This window comes from Dasypus novemcinctus, chromosome 6 (genome assembly GCF_030445035.2).
Source record: "Dasypus novemcinctus isolate mDasNov1 chromosome 6, mDasNov1.1.hap2, whole genome shotgun sequence".
Classification (NCBI taxonomy): domain Eukaryota; kingdom Metazoa; phylum Chordata; class Mammalia; order Cingulata; family Dasypodidae; genus Dasypus; species Dasypus novemcinctus.
Window position 1 is genome coordinate 53,827,807 of NC_080678.1, and position 17,911 is coordinate 53,845,717.

Sequence of the window (17,911 nt, forward strand, 5' to 3'; positions counted from 1 at the left end):
ATGTTCTATGTTGACTTCTTTCTCTTGTTAAACCTTCTTTCCTATAGCAAAGTGGTTAAAAGCAAAGACCTTGGCATGGGATATATTTGGGTTCAAATCCCCAACTCCCCTCTTACTAGCTCTAATTCTACCTTAGGCAAGTTGCTTGATATCTCTTAGGCACAATTCCTCATTCTGTTAATTGGGAATAGGACCAACTTCACAGGATTTTCAGCTCACTAACTACAGCAAATAAGCACTCAATAATAACTGATTATCTTTTCAGTCAGCTTGTCTCAGCAAGTTGAGAACACATTCAATACAACAATTCACCAGAACATGGGTTCTTAACCAGGGTTCCATGAACTTGAATTGAAAAAGTAAATCAGGTGGTGGACTTGGCCTAGTGGTTAGGGCATCCATCTACCACATTGGGGGTTCTGTGGTTCAAACCCCGGGCCTCCTTGACCCGTATGGAGCTGGCCTATGCGTAGTGCTGATGTGTGCAAGGAGTGCACTGCCATGCAGGGGTGTCCCTCATGTACGGGAGCCCATGCACAAGGAGTGTGCCCCATAAGGAGAGCCACCCAGCATGAAAGAAAGTGCACCATGTCCAGGAATTGTGCCATACACATGGAGAGCTGACACAACAAGATGATGCAACAAAAAGAAACACAGATTCCCGTGCCACTGACAACAACAGAAGCAGACAAAGAAGATTCAGCAAATACACACAGAGAACAGACAACCAGGGTGGGGGGGGAGGGGAGAGAAATAAATAAATAAATAAAAATCTAAAAAAAAAAAAGTAAATCAACTTCTTTACTTTATTTTTCTGGCCTCTAACTGAAATCTAGCATTTCCTTCACTTATGAATGTATGCAGTGAATAAATTACAGCAGTGACTGGCAAAGGGGTTTGTGGAACAAAAATTGTTAAGAACCCAGGACTAGAAGATGTGAATTCAGAGGGTGTAACCCACCCACAGAGATCTTCTTTTGCAAGCAAATCCTTAAATCCTTGATGGGTTTTGAGATGTGCAAGAGCTATATTTTGCCTTCCTTCAGTGCTTGCTGGGAGCAGTGAGAGAACTGGCAGACAGGAGGGAGGCCTGTTTCCCATGCCCTCGTGTCTTCTACACATTCTTGCCTTCATGCAATCAAGCAATTAGTGCCAGGTTTTCACTGATTTTCTACCCTAGGATTTAATATTATCCTTGTGGATGGCACATGATGCTTAATAGAATTAGTACTTCACCGCATCTCCCTCCTGCCAAGGGCCCTATTCTTCTGGATGAAACAGTGTTTCTTGGCTCCCAAGTCTGTGTTACTTCCACTATGTTACAGTGTCTCAGGGACAGGTGAGAAGAAAATTAATTCACATATACAATATGTATATGAATATTCAAGTGAATTAATACTTATGAACTTGTGCTTTCTTACTTTTGGTTTATTCTGCTAGAATTCATTTTCAGAAATCCAATTACTAGATCAAATTATAGACATCATTTATAAGTTCTTAAAAATGTATTAAAAAATTAACAAACCAGTGTGTCTTGTTTCTAGGCATGTAAACATAGTCTAGTTTCCCTGCCGCCCTGTCAGCACTGTTTAAAAACATTCTTACTAATGTTATGTAGAAGTACATTGCTATCTCAATAGTTTAATTTGTTTCTGTTTCATTATTTGTGGAATCTTTTATAAATGATCCATTTAGCAGTATATCACATTTGCTTTGAAGCTTGGTGCTGCTGTTAAATGTGAGTGTCTTTCAGGTCCCAAGCCAGTTGTGTTTCTGCAGCATGGCCTCCATGCAGATTCCAGCATCTGGGTCTCTAACCTCGCCAACAGCAGCCTGGGCTTCATTCTCGCGGATGCTGGTTTTGACGTGTGGATGGGGAACAGCCGAGGAAACACCTGGTCTCAGAAACACAGGACTCTTTCAGTTTCTCAGGATGAATTTTGGGCTTTCAGGTATATTTGACTTGATTACCACATGGGCCTCTTTCCTTCATGCCCTTATTTCAGATGTGTGGGGATTTCAGCAGTGAAGGCAGATAGAGTGTGACTCTGAACTCTTAGGAGAGGAGAAACTGATGTCTTTTGAAAGATTTTAACCTCCTTATTTGAGTAAATAGCAGTAGAGGGCTTTAAAGATAAATAATTACATCATAGGCATTCGACGTGTTCAGGAGTTAGGAATTCTTGAGTCATTTTGTCATTCCTACTGGTTTGGAGGCTGCTGGGTGAATTTTATCCCCTTCCCCTTCCTCCATAAATATGTATTCCAAATGTTCATTTTTCTTCATTCCAGAAATGCTCACCTCTGAAATTCTCTTCTTTCTCTCTAGCAATTAATAGTCATATGACATTGGACACATTACCTAGGTCCTCTGTGCTTCGGTTTCCTTATCTGATGATGGGGATAATAAACACCTACCTCATAAGGTAATTGTGAGGTTACAGAATATATGTGAGAAGCATCTGGCACAGAGACTGGCCCATCATAAGTGCTTATGAACAGCTGGCTTTTCCATCGCGGGTGACACTCACTCATGTGTGCACTACTCACTTGCAGGGCTTCAGAGTCCCGTGCCCAGGACAACGCATTAGAGAAGGAAGCTCTATGGTCTCCTCCAGGCTTGCTTCCCATCTGCCAAACCACACTTGCTGAGGACTTGAAACACAAGCATGAGAGTTTTTACGTAAAGACACAACAGGAATATGTTTCTTGTAGCACTGTTCACAATAGTGAAAAACTGGAAACTACCCAAATGCCCATCAGCAGTGGACTGGAAAATTAAAATGTGGTATATTCTCACACTGGAATGAGAACTAACAACCCATAACTATATGACATGGTTGAAGTCAGATACAGAGGAATAATTCCTGTATAATTCCATGCATATAAAATTTCCAAGAATGATAAAACTATATTTGTTGTGAAAAATTAAGATAGAAGTTGCCTTTGGGAAGCATGACAGGAAGGGGGCTCAAGGGAACTTCTGGGCTTCTGGTAATGTTCTGCTTCCTCTGCTCCAAGCTGGATTGTCCAGATGTGTTCAGTTTGTGATTATTCTTTATATATATGCTGGTATTGTTTGTATGCTGCTCTATTTGTATGTAATATTTCAATGAATCAGTACCTTTTTGGATTGTAGTTATGATGAAATAGCCAACTATGACTTACCAGCATCAGTTAACTATGTTTTGAATAAAACTGGTCAAGAACAATTGTATTATGTGGCTCATTCTCAAGGCACCACAATAGGTATGTAATGAAGGTGGAAAGTTTATATAATGTCTTACTTTTATTGCAGAGCTTTCATTTGTTCTTTTTTTAAAATTTTTTTTAAAGTCTGTCTCCCTCCCCCCCTCACCCCCTGCTGTCTGCTCTCTTGTGTCCAGTCGCTGTGTGTTCTGTGTTCTGTGGCACCGGGAAGTGGTGTCTCCCTTTTTGTTGTGTCATCTTGCTTTATCAGCTCTCTGTGTGTGTGGCTCAATTCCTGGGCTGGCTGCACTATTTTCATGCTGGGCGCCTCTACTTGTGGGGCATACCCGTTGCTTATGGGACACCCCTATACATGACATGCATCCTTGCATGGCATGGCACTCCTTGTTCATGGCAGCACTGCACATGGGCCAGCTCACCACACGGGCCATGAGGCCCTGGTTTCGAACCTTGGACCTCCTATCATTTGACTCTATCATTTGACCAACATCTGCTTCCCTGCATTTGTTCTTAAAAGTAAAATATAAAGAAATAATGTTAGTTCACATACAAGTTTGTTTGTTGTTGTTGCTGTTTTATGCCAAGCAGAAATAACAAATAGGGCAAGGAATTTTGTTAATATTTGGTTTTCTTTACAAATTCAGATTATAATAAAAATGGATAAACATTGTGTATGACTTTGTTGAAATTGGATGAGCCTATTATATATTGCATATTTTACTACTAAGCAATATATAGGAATATTGGAAGGTGGAAAACAAGTTTTATAAGTTCACAGATTTAAAAATATATATACAAGATAATACTTTGACCTTTAACATTAAAGGAACCAAACTAGCTGCAAGATTGCCAGGTTATAGTGCCATTATTTAAAAATGGTTTTTAAAATTTACATGCATTTTTTTATTTATGGTGATTATAAATTAAGGTGTTCATTTAAAGAAAGCAAAGTTTAAAGAAAATAGAAAATACCCATGATTCTATCAACAAATTCTAATATGAGAGCATCAGAACCCAAAACTCTTAACTTTGTTAAGACCTTAGAGACCTGCCCCATAATTTAATTCTCCATTTTCTGTAGTATATTTAGAATGTTTACTGTATGTAGCAGCTTTGTGGTCACGTTGCATGATCTCCTTAGAATAAGTTCTAGAGGAATTACTATACTGCAAGTACAAATGCTTTTCAGTGTCTTGGTATGTACAGTCAAATTGCCTCACTCTCACCATCTCCAAACATTCTTTGCAAATTTGGAAGGGTAAAACCAAAAAGGAACTTGAATATTTTTGCATTTCTTAGGAATGGAGTTAGGCTCTCTTCTTTGCCCTATCTACTTGTGTCCTTTGCCCACTTCTTTGTCAGGTAACATTCTAGGATATAGTTTAAGGCTGGAAGTGGCCTGAAAGTAAGCTAAGAAATATTTTAAAGCTACAGATTCTAAATTTGTATGAGTTCCTTTTTAGGTGATTACATAACTGAAGGGCCTGCTAGTCCTTAGGGATGGAAGGAAGGGGGAGTGGGGGAGGAAGATGGTCAGGTGGAGCTGTTGGGGATGGACTTTACATGGCAAGGTTCAAATTGTTCAAGGAACAGGGAACGTCTTCTGCTTCAGGCAATCTGGATTTCTTTCAGTGCATATCTAGGTTGAGATTTGGAATAAGCCCTTTAAAAATATTTGTTTTACATGTTTAATCTTAGTGTTTTTGCACATAGAAATTCAAATGGGCCCCATTTCAAGTGTTTTGCTCCCTGATTGCAGCACTGCTGGCAGGGTTCTCATGCTTTCTCTAGAGCATGACACAAAAGGGCAGCCCTTGCCTTTTCCAACAGATTCTCAACATGGAATTCATATTTTCTTTCTTTTGTTTGCATCGGTTTTATAGCATTTTCATGGATCCCTTGGCTGGTCAAAAGGATTAAAATGTTTTTTGCCCTGGCTCCTGTGGCTTCAGTCAAATTCAACACTAGCCCTTTAATCATATTAGGAAAATTTCCAGAGCTTCTCCTCAAAGTACATTGATCACTCCTCCCACTGCCCAGAAACTTCCATTACAGATTTGAAGAATTGACCAGTGGTGGGAAATATAGGCCTTCCTCTCTTCATTTTGTTGTCAATAAAACAGAAGGGTTTTTTCTCTTCATGGTTGTAGCAGTTTGATATAGTTATGAATTCCAAAAATAGATATTAGATTATGTTTGTACATTGTTTTGTACCTGGACATGATTAAATTATCACAAGGGTTTTGATTGGGCCACATCAGTATTGTATTGAGTCCCCTCATAGGGGAGGGTGGAGAATCACAGATTAAAGGGGCATGACAAAGGTTAGAGTTGGAGCTTTATGCTAGAAGCTTTTTGATGTTGGAGTTTGATGCTGAAATCTTAAGCTGGAGACCCAGGAAGTAAGTATACAGAAGAAAGAGAAGGAAGCCCCAGGAAGAGAAAAACCCTGAACTTGGACAGAAGCAAGACCTGGGAAGAGAGGAGCTAGGAAGCCTGAACCCTGGCAGTTATCAGCAGCCATCTTGCTCCGAGATGCACAAACAGACTTTGCTAAAGGAAGTAACTTATGCCTTATGGCCTGGTATCTGTAAACTCCTACCCCAAGTAAATACCCTTTATAAAGGTCAGCAGATTTCTGGTGTTTTGTGTCAGCACCTCTTTGGCTGACTAATACAATGTTTTTTCTTAAATACATATACCTTTCAGAGTGGCTCTACCAATTTCATCCCTGAACAACAGGTTATGAGCAACTCATTTCCCCATTCTGGGGGGTCTTCATAACAATAAAAATTCCCAAATACCTCAATTCCTGGAGAGTATGAATTAGCAGTGTGAAAAAACACAAACTTGTTCTCCTGCTTCACTCTCTCTCTGCATTGGAGAAAGTGTTTTCTTAAATCTGCAGTGGGGCCTGGGGATGTGTGTCCTTCACAAATCACCCTCTAGGTTCCAATGTAGGCAAAAGAGCCTGGATTTGGGATTGTCTCTTCCAGACTATTGTGCTTTGTAGTATCACAGAAAATTGACAAAGTGAGTGGTGAAATATTCATAAAAGCCTTGAATTTTCTGCTCTGACAAGTGCATGTTGCTTCTGTGAATGTTCAATTTTCATTCTAATTCTTTCTCAAAACACAAATTATAAAGAAATCAAAGTTGGTATGTGTAGATCTGTATACATATCACCTGTATACAAAAGCAAAATTCACCTTATACTATATGTGTGTATATTCTGTCCTCCAGGGTAATTTTGTGGAGTTTGTCACATTAGTGCTGGGTAGCTGTACTGAAGTACAAGGTCAACCTCACATCCCATGTCAGTCAAATGGAAAATGAGTTATTGTGATTCAGGTCATTGATGGGTCATCTTATTAACTTGTTTGCTTGATGTTCTTTTTCTTTTTTTTCCCTCTCTCCTTCCAGCTCCCCCAAGTTGTCTGCTCTCTGTGTCTATTCACTGTGTGTTCTTCTGTGTCTGCTTGTATTCTTGTCAGTGGCACCCAGAATCTGTACCTCATTTTGTTGCATCATCTTGCTTTGTCAGCTCAATGTGGGTGGAACCAGTCCTGGGCAGGCTGCACTTTTTTCATGCTGGGTGGCTCTCCTTACAGGGTGCAGTCCTTGCGCATGGGGTCCCCTATGTGGGAGACACGCCTGATGTGGCACGGCACTCCTTGTACACATAGAACTGCATGTGGGCCAGCTCATCACACAGGTCAGGAGGCCCTGGGTTTGAAACTTGGACCTCCCATGTGATAGGCAGATGCCCTAACCGTTAGGTGAAATCCACTTCCCATGCTTGGTGTTCTTTTACTTTCTTTCTATTTGTTTTAACAGAGAGCCTCGCAGACATGTTTTTGTCACATGTGACCATTATGTACCCACAAAGCAAGAAATTATAAAAATGCCTTTTCATGTCACTTGACCTCTGCATGCCAAATTTGCTTCCTCGATCTCCCCAGCTAATTCTACAGTCATAAGCCTGAAAAATAGGAAAATGAAAGATGACCTGGTGTTGGTCTTTAGATCTTGATGGGGTGTCTTGTAGAAGACAGATTTCCTAGAAATCACAAGCTTGTATGTACATGGGGCAAGTTTGCTTGAAGAAGGTTTGAATATGATGTGTAACATATTATAAATTTAAATACCACCATTTAAAAAGTGGAATATTTAATATCTCAATAGTTGATTAATTTGGGGGGAGAGGAAGAAGCTGTGCACCACTGGGCCCATAGTCCTATCCCCAGACAGGAGAGAACCTGCTGCAGTTGCACCCTTGAGATGGAGCACACTGCAGTTGTCAATCGTCCCTAGTCATAAACACTGAGGCAGGTGGCATTTTCCCTTCACACTTTTACTAATTTATATTTACATGCTGCCTTTTAGGTATTTGAATTTCTCACTCCTGCTTGACCATCCAGAGGGTAGGAATGAGCAAGAGTGTAAATTATAAGTGGGTTTGGGTTCAATATAAGGTAGATTTGTTTCCTACTCTACTTGTGTGGGGAGGTCTACCTTGGGGGCATAATATTTACACTGGACCTACTTGAGCACAGGTCCAGTGTCCAGTGGTCAGTAATGATGTCGACCAGGTGATGACAAATTTTTTGGTAACCAGCCAGAGAGTAAATATACTACATACTTTCAGCTTCGTGGGCCATACGTAATGTTTCCCTGATTCAATTCTGCTGTTGTAATGTGAAAGCAGTGAGGGCCAATACATAGATACTTAAGTGTGTCTGTGTTCCAATTAAACTTTATTTTCAAAAACAAGTAGGGGGCCAGATTTGACTAATGATCTCTGATTGGACTAGGTGAATGTACCCTGAGCAGAAACTGCTAATCAGTCACAGCCTCAAGTCTTTCTCAGAAGTCAGGATCAGTCCATCACAGTCAGGTGAAAACTGTCTGGGGCTGGCTCTGGGATGAGTGAGCATTAAGGCCCTTTCCCACTATAGAAGGCAGCTGTAAAATGAGTAGATTTTCTGCCTCCTTTCCTTCCTTTGGAGAATTTAGGCACATGTCTGTAACATTGGGGTAAATTATCAGATTTTGCCTTAGTAAACTTATGGCATCAGTATCCTATTTGAATCTCCACTGGTTGTCATTTTACTCCTGAGTTCATCCATGGATATCCTTGCCTCTGGTCTCTGCTTCTAAGGTGGGTCATGGAAACCTTTGTACCAGAAAGAGTTACTGGATATATTCTTGGGTTTGTTTCTCATTTATAGGATTTATTTGAAGTCAAAGAATTTCTTCCCCTGAGTGCATTTCTGAAGTGGCTTAGTACCTTTATTTGCAAACATGTCATTCTGAAGGAGCTTTGTGGAAATCTCCTTTTAGTTCTGTGTGGATTTAATGACAAAAATTTAAATATGGTATGTATGTTTATAGTAAGACTACTTTAAGCTTTCAGTAACTTCATTTTGTCTGTGAATGTTTCTGGAATAGGTGATGTAGGTGAGGCAGGGACGACCTCATTAGAGCTCCAAAGGGCTTTTCATTTCAGAGATGGGAGAGTAATTTCAGGAGGTGCCTAGAATGCTCTTTGCTGTGGTCATCAGGCAGGCAGTTATCACCTTCCTACATCATATCTATATGGAAATATTGAATGAGAAGATTTCTAACAAGTTATTTTCTGATATTCTAATGATTTGTTTCTTTTAAAATATTACTGTGTGTTTAAATTTGAATGACTTTCCATATAAATGCACATATGTTTGTATGTGCATGTATATATTTTTTAAAATATGCAAACCTTTGGCCAGCAATATAATAGTGTTCCTAAATATATTTGTATTTTGTAATGTTGTATTTTCAAAAACAGCTTTTAAAATTCTGGAGTGAAGATGGCACGGATTTTTAATAATATTTATTTTTTCTTTTTTTCTCCTGATAAAACTAAGGTGACAATTGTATTCAAAATGTTCAAATTCAGAGAAGCATGAAGAAGGAAAAATATTTTTATAATCACAACCCATTAGGCTGCACAATTACTATGTTGTTGCCTTTCATTTCCTTCCTATATACCCTGTGTGTGTGTGTGTTGTAAATATTTTATGGGACTTATTTATACCTGAGAAAATTTTTACAACCCATAATCTCTCATATATTTGAGGTTATGACTCTGTAGTTTTTAATGTTTCAAAGGATAATATATGTATATTATTGATGTCACCTTCATACTGTTTTCCTTCATATTTCAACTTATTATTTTGCCGTCTAGAGTGGATGTATATACCACACACTATCCTGCTGGAAATTCTGTGCAAAACGTGTTAAACTGGGGTCAGGTAGATATTCCAGGAGCAATGTTGGGGGTTTGTGTAGCATCATTGCTAGAAAGGTCGCGCAATCAATGCAGTACCTCTCTGCAAAAGTTTTCCAAGTAGAAGGACAATCTCCTTACAAATATGAGCTGGTTTCCTTCCCCAGAGTCCTGGATTCCTCACTGAGTTAGTCTGGCTTTTGCTGCCCTCTCTGGAGCATACTACACCATGGCGAGGCTTCACCAAACAGTAATTGTGTCGACTCATTTCTTTTCCTTTCTCTTCCCTTCTCTTCAATCTTCTACTATTCATTGAGTCTCAGATTTATTTTATTTCTATATTGCTTCACAAAGCATGATTTTAGAGCAGCTTTGGAGATAGAAGCTTCTATTTCAGTATTTACCTTGTAAGCACAATATGCCTGGAAGATCAGTAGATAGACATCTTAAGCCTATTATTATTAACCTATCAGTTGTCACTCCCTTTGGTTGCTGAGCACTGAGAATCTGTATTTTAAGAAATGAACTAACAGCTGTCCAATATCTTCTTCTGCTTCATCAGATTAGGGAACCTTTGCCATGTGATAGCACATTAGTGAACTCAGTGGCCTCAGAAATATCCTCCCCTGGGAGTCCTGTTCTTAGTGTCTGCCTGGGACTTAGGAACCAGAAAGGGCCATGTGAGGCTTCAGCTCCTTGTAGTGAAGGTCAGCCACTCTTCAGATGTCAGTGACACAGTGACAGATTGCTGAGGTTTAGCCCAGGGGCACCTGCAATGGAAAGTAGTGCAGTACATGCTGCACAGCACACTTTCACCTTTTAAGGAGTCCTGACCCTTTGAAAATCCTCACATTCGCACATTCATTCAGGCTCCTGCTTTTCTCTTAGTCACGTCTGTTTACAGCCACTTGTTTTCTGTCTAGAACTACCACCAAAATTCCCCTACCTTTTTTTTTTTTTTTTTTTTTTTTTTGTAGTTGGGATATTTTCTTTCTTCTTTATTTTCCTTATCTTTTTCCCTCTACCTTTTCTGGGCCTTTTCCCCTCTTTCCCCTACAGGGCATTTTGCCAGAAAGGGTGAAATTCTGTCACCTGAGCAGTTAATGCACTCCTAATGATGCATGGAGAGTGACTCAGCTGACTGAAGGCACAGCCTGGGCTATGCTCTAGCTCAGTGGCCTTAGCAAGCGCCCGATTCTCAGGTCCTTGGCAAAGTACCCATGACCACCCCCTAGCTTTCAGGAGCCCTGCTCTTGTTCTGACCCCTTTTATGTGGCAGCTGACTGGAGTCAGGGTTGCAGGCTGAGTTTCCCAGCACAGCTCTCTTGCCCACTTGTGACCTTGTGACTTTAGGATCTACTTACTTTGGAATTTCTTTCATAACCATTTCCAAAGCCCAGAATCCCTGCAGAAGGCAGCCTTGCCCTTGACCCTTGCGCCTTCTGTGTCATCTCTTTGTCAGGAAAATAGCTGCTTGGCAGAGTGACTTCACAGGACCCTTTCCTTGATCCCGCCTCCTCTGGGCTGTTGGCCAGAGGCTGCCACCCTGTCTGTCTGGGACCCCTTGGTCAGGCTGCTCCAGGAGGCAGCCCTGGTGCCTGCTGGGAGTGGCTGCTGAAGGTGGGTGGGGCCTGGGTGTTGGTGGCTGAGAGCCCCAAGTCAGGTGTGGATTTTGGAGGTTCCTGTGGTATGAGTTGGGAGGTGCCCTCAAAGGCCATTTTATTCACAGTACATTCAGAAGTTTTCTTTTTGCTTGATTAATTAACATTCAGTTATTCATTTCCAAAACCTACATCTTTACTTGGCTGTTAAATTTAGTTTACAAATGTTATTCTCTTTAGAGCTGACAAATTCCAAAGAGCCCCAGATCTCAGACTCATTTCTCTCTCTGGCCCTCTTGGAGCCCTGCCTGAAGCCCAGGTGCTCATTCCTGTGTGAAGGCTGGTTCTAGTACATCTTTATTGTTGGTCAGAAATACTTCAGGTGCAGGTGAAAATGCGGACTCTTGGGTCCTCCTCAAGATCTGTTGAAACTCAGAATTCCAAGGGGGTGTATCCCTGGGATCTGCATTTTTAATAAGTACACCCAGGTGACTCTGATATACTCCATTGCTTGCAACCTAATGCTTAAAAGGAAAAGACTTGCTAAGAAATATTTCTTAGAACATTAAAAAAGGATATTTAACATAATGTACACACCTTATGATATTTTAGAAAATACACGAGTGCAACGAAGAAAAACCACCTGTGTGTGTACCACCCAGGGGTAGGCACTGGTAGTATTTTGGTATAATCTTACAATTGTTTGGTATAATAATTCCCATTACAAAAGTAGGATCCTTGGACACAGACTTTCTCTAACATTCCTTTTTATTGAGTGAAATAGCATTGTATTTGTTAGTTACAGGCTGAGTTGCTGTATCAGAGATCCAAAAATACAGCCTGTGTAGCAATTTCTTTCTTTCTCATAATATGGAGATCAGCGGTCTGGGGTGGTGGTGGAGGGGTGTGGGTGTGTGCTTCAAAGTCATGCAGGGACCAGTGTACTCCACCCTGTAGCTCTGCCACCCCTGGGTGCTGTCCTCCTCTGCCTGGGTGAAGCTGGGTCATCTCCATGTCTGTTCCAGGCACAGGAAGTGGGGAACGAGAAAGGGCCAGGGGGTGACATTTAGGAGGTAGCTCAGAAGTGAGCCAGATGGCCATGCCTAGTTGTGAGGGGGGAGGGAGGTGTGCTTTCTACCTGGGTGGCCAGGTGTTCAGGGAACGCCTGAGCAGTTCTAGTGATTTGGACTATGGGTGGGAGGATTTTTGTCTCTTTAGATATAACCTTAACCTAAGCTCTCTGTCCTGACTTGTGGGTGTAGAATGGTAAGAGGCTGCAGTCCTGCCCTTGGTGGCCATGACACTGACTCCAGTCCCAGGAAATAGTTTAACAATGCAAATCTATAAACTTTAAATATTCAGGGGAAATGCAAACCAAATGTGCTAAAAGCTTATCTAAAATGTACGAAGTCCATGCTTAAAGCTTACCTAGGATGTAGAAGATATATGCTAATTCAAGCCTACTGAGAGCTGAAACAAAAGGACCATTTGGCCTTTCCTCTCTGTACAAAAGGGACTCAAAAATCTTGTTCTGGGCTTGGGATTGAAACAGAAAGCTCCGGGGTTTGGCTGGCCATCAGTAAACCATTTTTCCATCTCAAAATCTTTCCTGAGTCCTGGCCTCTCTATATGAAAATAATTAAACCTCTCTCAAATTCTACAACAGTAGTCCTTAAAGCAGGAAGGCATGAATGGACACTGGGGGGTGAGAATGTCCAGGTCAAAACTAAATTTAAAAAATATTTTAATGCAGAGAAAGTTTTCCATTGCATGAATTTTTTTCTCCTCATCCTCCTCTTCCTCCTCTCTCACTCCCTCCTGCTCCTCACCACTCCCCAAAATCTCTTCCTCATTATAGTCTATTGTAATATCAAGCCATCCTGGGAATATATTGTGTTATACTGTATTATAGATATGTCTTTATACATTAGGCAGATTACTTTTTTTAGGATACACTTGAAGAAGAACACATAGTGATCAGAGAGTTGGCCTATTTGTTTTTATCCCCGCCCCCCACTTGTGGCTTTTTGCTTGCTGTCTGCTGTGTCCATTCTTGTGCATTCTTATGTGTCTGTATTTATTTATTTATTCCCCCCACCCTTGCAGCTTGCTTGTTGTCTGATCTCTGTGTTTATTCATCGGGTGCTCTTCTGTGTTTTTTCTTGTCTCCCTTTTCATTGCATCACCTTGCTGATTTGGCTCTCTATGATGCTGGCAGGTCAGGAGGCAGTCTGCATCATGTGGGCCAGCCTCCCTTCACAAGGAGGCCCTGGGACATGAACCCAGGGCCTCCCATATGTTAGAAGGGAGCCCAACTAATTGAGCCACAGCTGTGTCCTAGTGTTTGCCTATTTTTAAGACTTCGATACATATTGTAGTATAAAAAATTTGAGCCTATTCCCATTTTTATTAGCTTTTTAGACTTAAAAACAACTTTCTAAACCCCACTTTAAAACTGTGTATCCTAATATTACAATTATTTTCTCCTGCTCTTCAGCCACATAAGATTATTACATAAGTGTAACCATGTACCTATTCTGTTTTAATTTCTGACATTTTCCCACTTAATATTTATAAACATTCTGTAGAAACAGTTTTGTGTTTCTGTCTTTTCATATTCATATTTATTATTTTTGGCATAACATACTGTTTGTGCATATTGTAACATAATGCAATTAACCAACTATCTAGTGAGGAACTTTAACTTCTTTCTGTGTTTCTGTTGCTAGAAATGATCTTTTCCATATTCATTTTTCCCTCCTTCTGAGGTGCCTTTTCAAATGGATAGTTTTTGAAGTCCTGAAATGACCCTCGGTACCAAATTCAAGTTTCAGTTTAGTTGAGTTATAGGCAAGTTTTTCCTTTATATTCATACTCAGCTTTATATAAATGCTGAAAGACAGGATTTGACCAAGTGGTAAATTCATATCTGAGAGTACAGCAGAAGAACAGCTCGCATGGAGATATTTTCTCTGACAATTGGAGAGGGAACAGGTGCACTAAGAGGTGCTGTAAATCTGTATTTTCTGCTTGTTAAATGTGCCACATATTTAATATCTGTCATTTGAAATGACAAAAGCAGATGCTAAAACTTCTCTTTTAGCAATCCTCTGTGGTATCTGATCTCACACTATCTTTTATTATATCAAAGAGTAGAATTTTATACAATGGATGAGGACTGAAACCACATACATCGAAAGCAAGGTTGGCTCTCTTTGTACAGTTAATGTGGCGCCACCATGTGGCCAAAGGTTACACAGAGTTTCCAATTCATTAGGAATGCCAGTTATGAATTTAATTCATGACATATTTTTAACTTGAGGGTCTGGGGGAACTATGGCTTTGCATTATGCCAAATTTAAAAATAAGTGACTTTTTGTTAATAGTTTTATATCAAACTCTTGTAAATATGCATACGTTAAAATTGTAAATAAGATATCATCCCATGTCTTTAGTCTCCCCAGTTGTGGAAGCTGTACAGACCTGCAGTATGATTTGGTGATTACACCAGCTCTGGTATGCAAAAAAGAAAAAGTGTTACATTATTGACAAAGGAATAGCATTACTAAACACATAGGATGGGTATATAGAACACATGATGGTTTTGTATCTATATATATTTTCTTTCCCAAGTAAAACAGTTATTGTCTGAAAAAGTTAGATTATAATTTAAGCAGAAAACATCATCAAAAGTTCATCCAATGGAAGCAACTATTTTTTTTTTTAATTTTTTTATTTTTTATTGACTTTGTAATAATATTACATTAAAAATATATATGTGAGGTCCCATTCAACCCCACCCCCCCACCCCCCCTCTCCCCCCCCCCCCAACAACACTCGTTCCCATCATCATGACACATCCATTGGATTTGGTAAGTACATCTTTGGGCACCTCTGCACCTCATATACATTGGTTCACATCATGGCCCATACTCTCCTCTATTCCATCATGTAGGCCCTGTGAGGATTTACAATGTCCGGTGATTACCTCTGAAGCACCATCCAGGGCAGCTCCATGTCCCGAAGACGCCTCCACCTCTCATCTCTTCCTGCCTTTCCCCATACCCTTTGTCCATTATGTCCACTTTTCCCAATCCAATGCCACCTCTTCTATGTGGACACTGGATTGGTTGTGTCCATTGCACCTCTATGTCAAGAGGAGGCTCAGATTCCACCTGGATGCTGGATGCAATCCTCCCATTTTCAGTTGTAATCACTCTAGGCTCCATGGTGTGGTGGTTGTCCTTCACCTCCATCTTAGCTGAGTGTGGTAAGTCCAATAAATCAGATTGTAGGTGCTGGAGTCTGTTGAGGCTCAGGATCTGGCTATCACATTGTCAGTCCAGAGATTCAAATCCCCTAAATATATCTTAAACCCCAACATTAACTGCTCCTCCAGCACATTAGCATGAAAGTCTTATGAAGGGAGATCCCATCTGAGTCCAGATTCATCACACATAAACACCATTTCCAAAGAGGGGCCATCTGCCCTGGTAGTTAACCCCATCGGCCATGACCATAACTCCCATGGGTCTCTTTAGCCCTCAAAGGAACCAATATCTGGGGGTTGTATCTGCTTTATCTGTCTCTCTGACTCTGCTCAGTTGTGCATGAGGGCAAACCTTCTGCCAGCCTCCAGACTCTTTTTAATGGAAGCAACTATTGATCGAGTGTAATTCAAGGCATATGTTTGCAGCTGCTTTCTGTGCCCTATTACAGCTACTCTCCAATTATACTATGAGAAATTGAATCATTTAATAAAGGAAAGCAAAAAAAAGTTATTTAATTTTAAATTACAGTTTGGCAATAAAGAGTAAATGTGGGTATCTATATAAAATTGATTTCTGAGGCTGTGACTAAGCCCGGCAACCTATGAGGTTATCTCTTCTGGATCAGATAACTTTTTCCCAAACTGGCTTCTTTTCAGGCTATTAAATCTCAAAGATTTCCAGCCTTTGACTGGGGAAGCAGTGCCAAGAATTATTTCCACTACAACCAGGTAAAGTCTTAAGTCTTCAGAATAAAATAGGTCCTGAAAACTCATTAAGGAAGTCAGCCTGGGGTACTGGGTTCTGATAGGGGGTCATTACTATGGGAAGTATTTGGGAGAGTTAGACAGGATGCGTTTGTGTTCCCTCATTTGATTCTAAAACAACACAAGCCCTGTGGTGGGTGTTGTGGGATGGGCCTCTCCTCCTTGCCCTGTCATGTGCAATAAATATGAATCTCCACTGTGACGTGTCATTTCATCATACTACAGACACGGACTTGGCAGTCAGACCATCCTAGGGTTGTGACCTGCTGGCTCTGGGGCCTTGGCCACATTACATTGCCTAGGCCTCCTTTTCCACATACAGGTAAAATCACCATTTTTGAGTGCTGAGTGTATGGTGCCTTTCCCCTGCCTCCTGTGACATTGTTGTAGAATTTGAGAGAGGTTCAATTATTTGCATATAGAAAGGCCAGGAATCAGGAATGATTTTGAGAAGGAAAAATGGTTTATTGATGGTTGGCCAGACTCGGGAGCTTTTTATTTTGAACCTGAGCCCCGAACAAGATGTTCAAATTCCTTTTATATGAGAGGAATGGCCACATGGTCCTTTTGTTTCAGTTCTCTATAGACTTGAATTAGCATATATCTTCCACATCCTAGGTAAGCTTTTAGCATGGACTTCATACATTCTAGATAAGCTTGTAGCACATTTGGTTTGCATTTCCCCTGAATATTTAAAGTTTATAGAGTTTGCATTGATAAACTGTTTCCTGGGGCTGGAGTCATTGCCATGGTTACCAAGGGCAGGGCTGCAGCCTCTCACCATCCCACAACCACAAGTCAGGACAGACAGCTTAGGTTATCTCCGAAGAGACAAAGAGCCTCCCACCCATAGCCCACATCAACATAGGTATGATTATCTCTGATGTGCAGATGAGGAAACTGATGTTTAGAGAATTTTTACAGCCTGCCTTCTATCCCCGAGGGAGAACATGGGAGGCTTTAATGCCAAAGCACCTTCCCAAGCCCTTGGTTCCTCTACCTGCCATCTGGTAGGTGGGGAGAGCTGCGCCTCTCACAGGGGACCCAGCCCCAACATGGTGCCCCATGTGGCATATGGTAGCCTCTCAATAACTAGCATTCATTATCCTTCACTGTGGGTTTGGGTTTTTTGGTTGTTCTGGTAATGGTAATAGATAAGATAATCTGATAGTGATTTTCAAAACTTAATCTCTTCTTCTCACATCAAAGTGACTACATGTTTAATGCAGACTCTGCTTTGTGATTTTGAAAATTTAAAAAAACCAACTTCCCCTGTTTCTTTTTTTAAGTTGTAGAGTTACCCTCCCACTTACAATGTGAAAGACATGCTGGTGCTGACTGCAGGCTGGAATGGGGGACATGACGTGCTTGCAGACATCAATGATGTCAATGTCTTACTGACCCAGATCACCCGCTTGGTGTACCACAAGACTATTCCTGAATGGGAGCATGTCGACTTTATCTGGGGTTTGGATGCCGCTTGGAGGTTGTATAATGAAATTATTCATCTAATGAGGAAATATGAGGAAAATTAAAAGATGTAGAGGGTGGTGGACTTGGCCCAGTGGTTAGGGCATCCATCTACCACATGGGAGATCCTCAGTTCAAACCCCGGACCTCCTTGACCTGTGTGGAGCTGGCCCATGTGTAGTGCTGATGCCCACAAGGAGGGCCCTGCCATGCAGGGGTGTCCCCCGGGTCGGGAGCCCCATGTGCAAGGAGTGTGCCCCATAAGGAGAGTATGCAGCATGAAAGAAAGCAAAGCCTGCCCAGGAATGGTGCCACACACATGTAGAG

The 17,911-nt window shown here is 41.0% G+C and overlaps 1 protein-coding gene across 1 annotated transcript; it reads left to right on the top strand.

Moving 5' to 3' along the window:
- The first annotated feature begins 1,785 nt into the window (after positions 1-1,785).
- Positions 1,786-17,649, top strand: LOC101443579 (lysosomal acid lipase/cholesteryl ester hydrolase-like). The gene is made up of 7 exons (XM_071215553.1): positions 1,786-1,952; positions 3,140-3,244; positions 5,080-5,221; positions 8,442-8,587; positions 9,431-9,503; positions 16,007-16,078; positions 17,410-17,649. Exons 1-7 carry the CDS (start codon positions 1,873-1,875, stop codon positions 17,647-17,649), a joined length of 858 nt encoding a protein of 285 aa, XP_071071654.1. The 5' UTR covers positions 1,786-1,872.
- Positions 17,650-17,911: the final 262 nt, after the last annotated feature.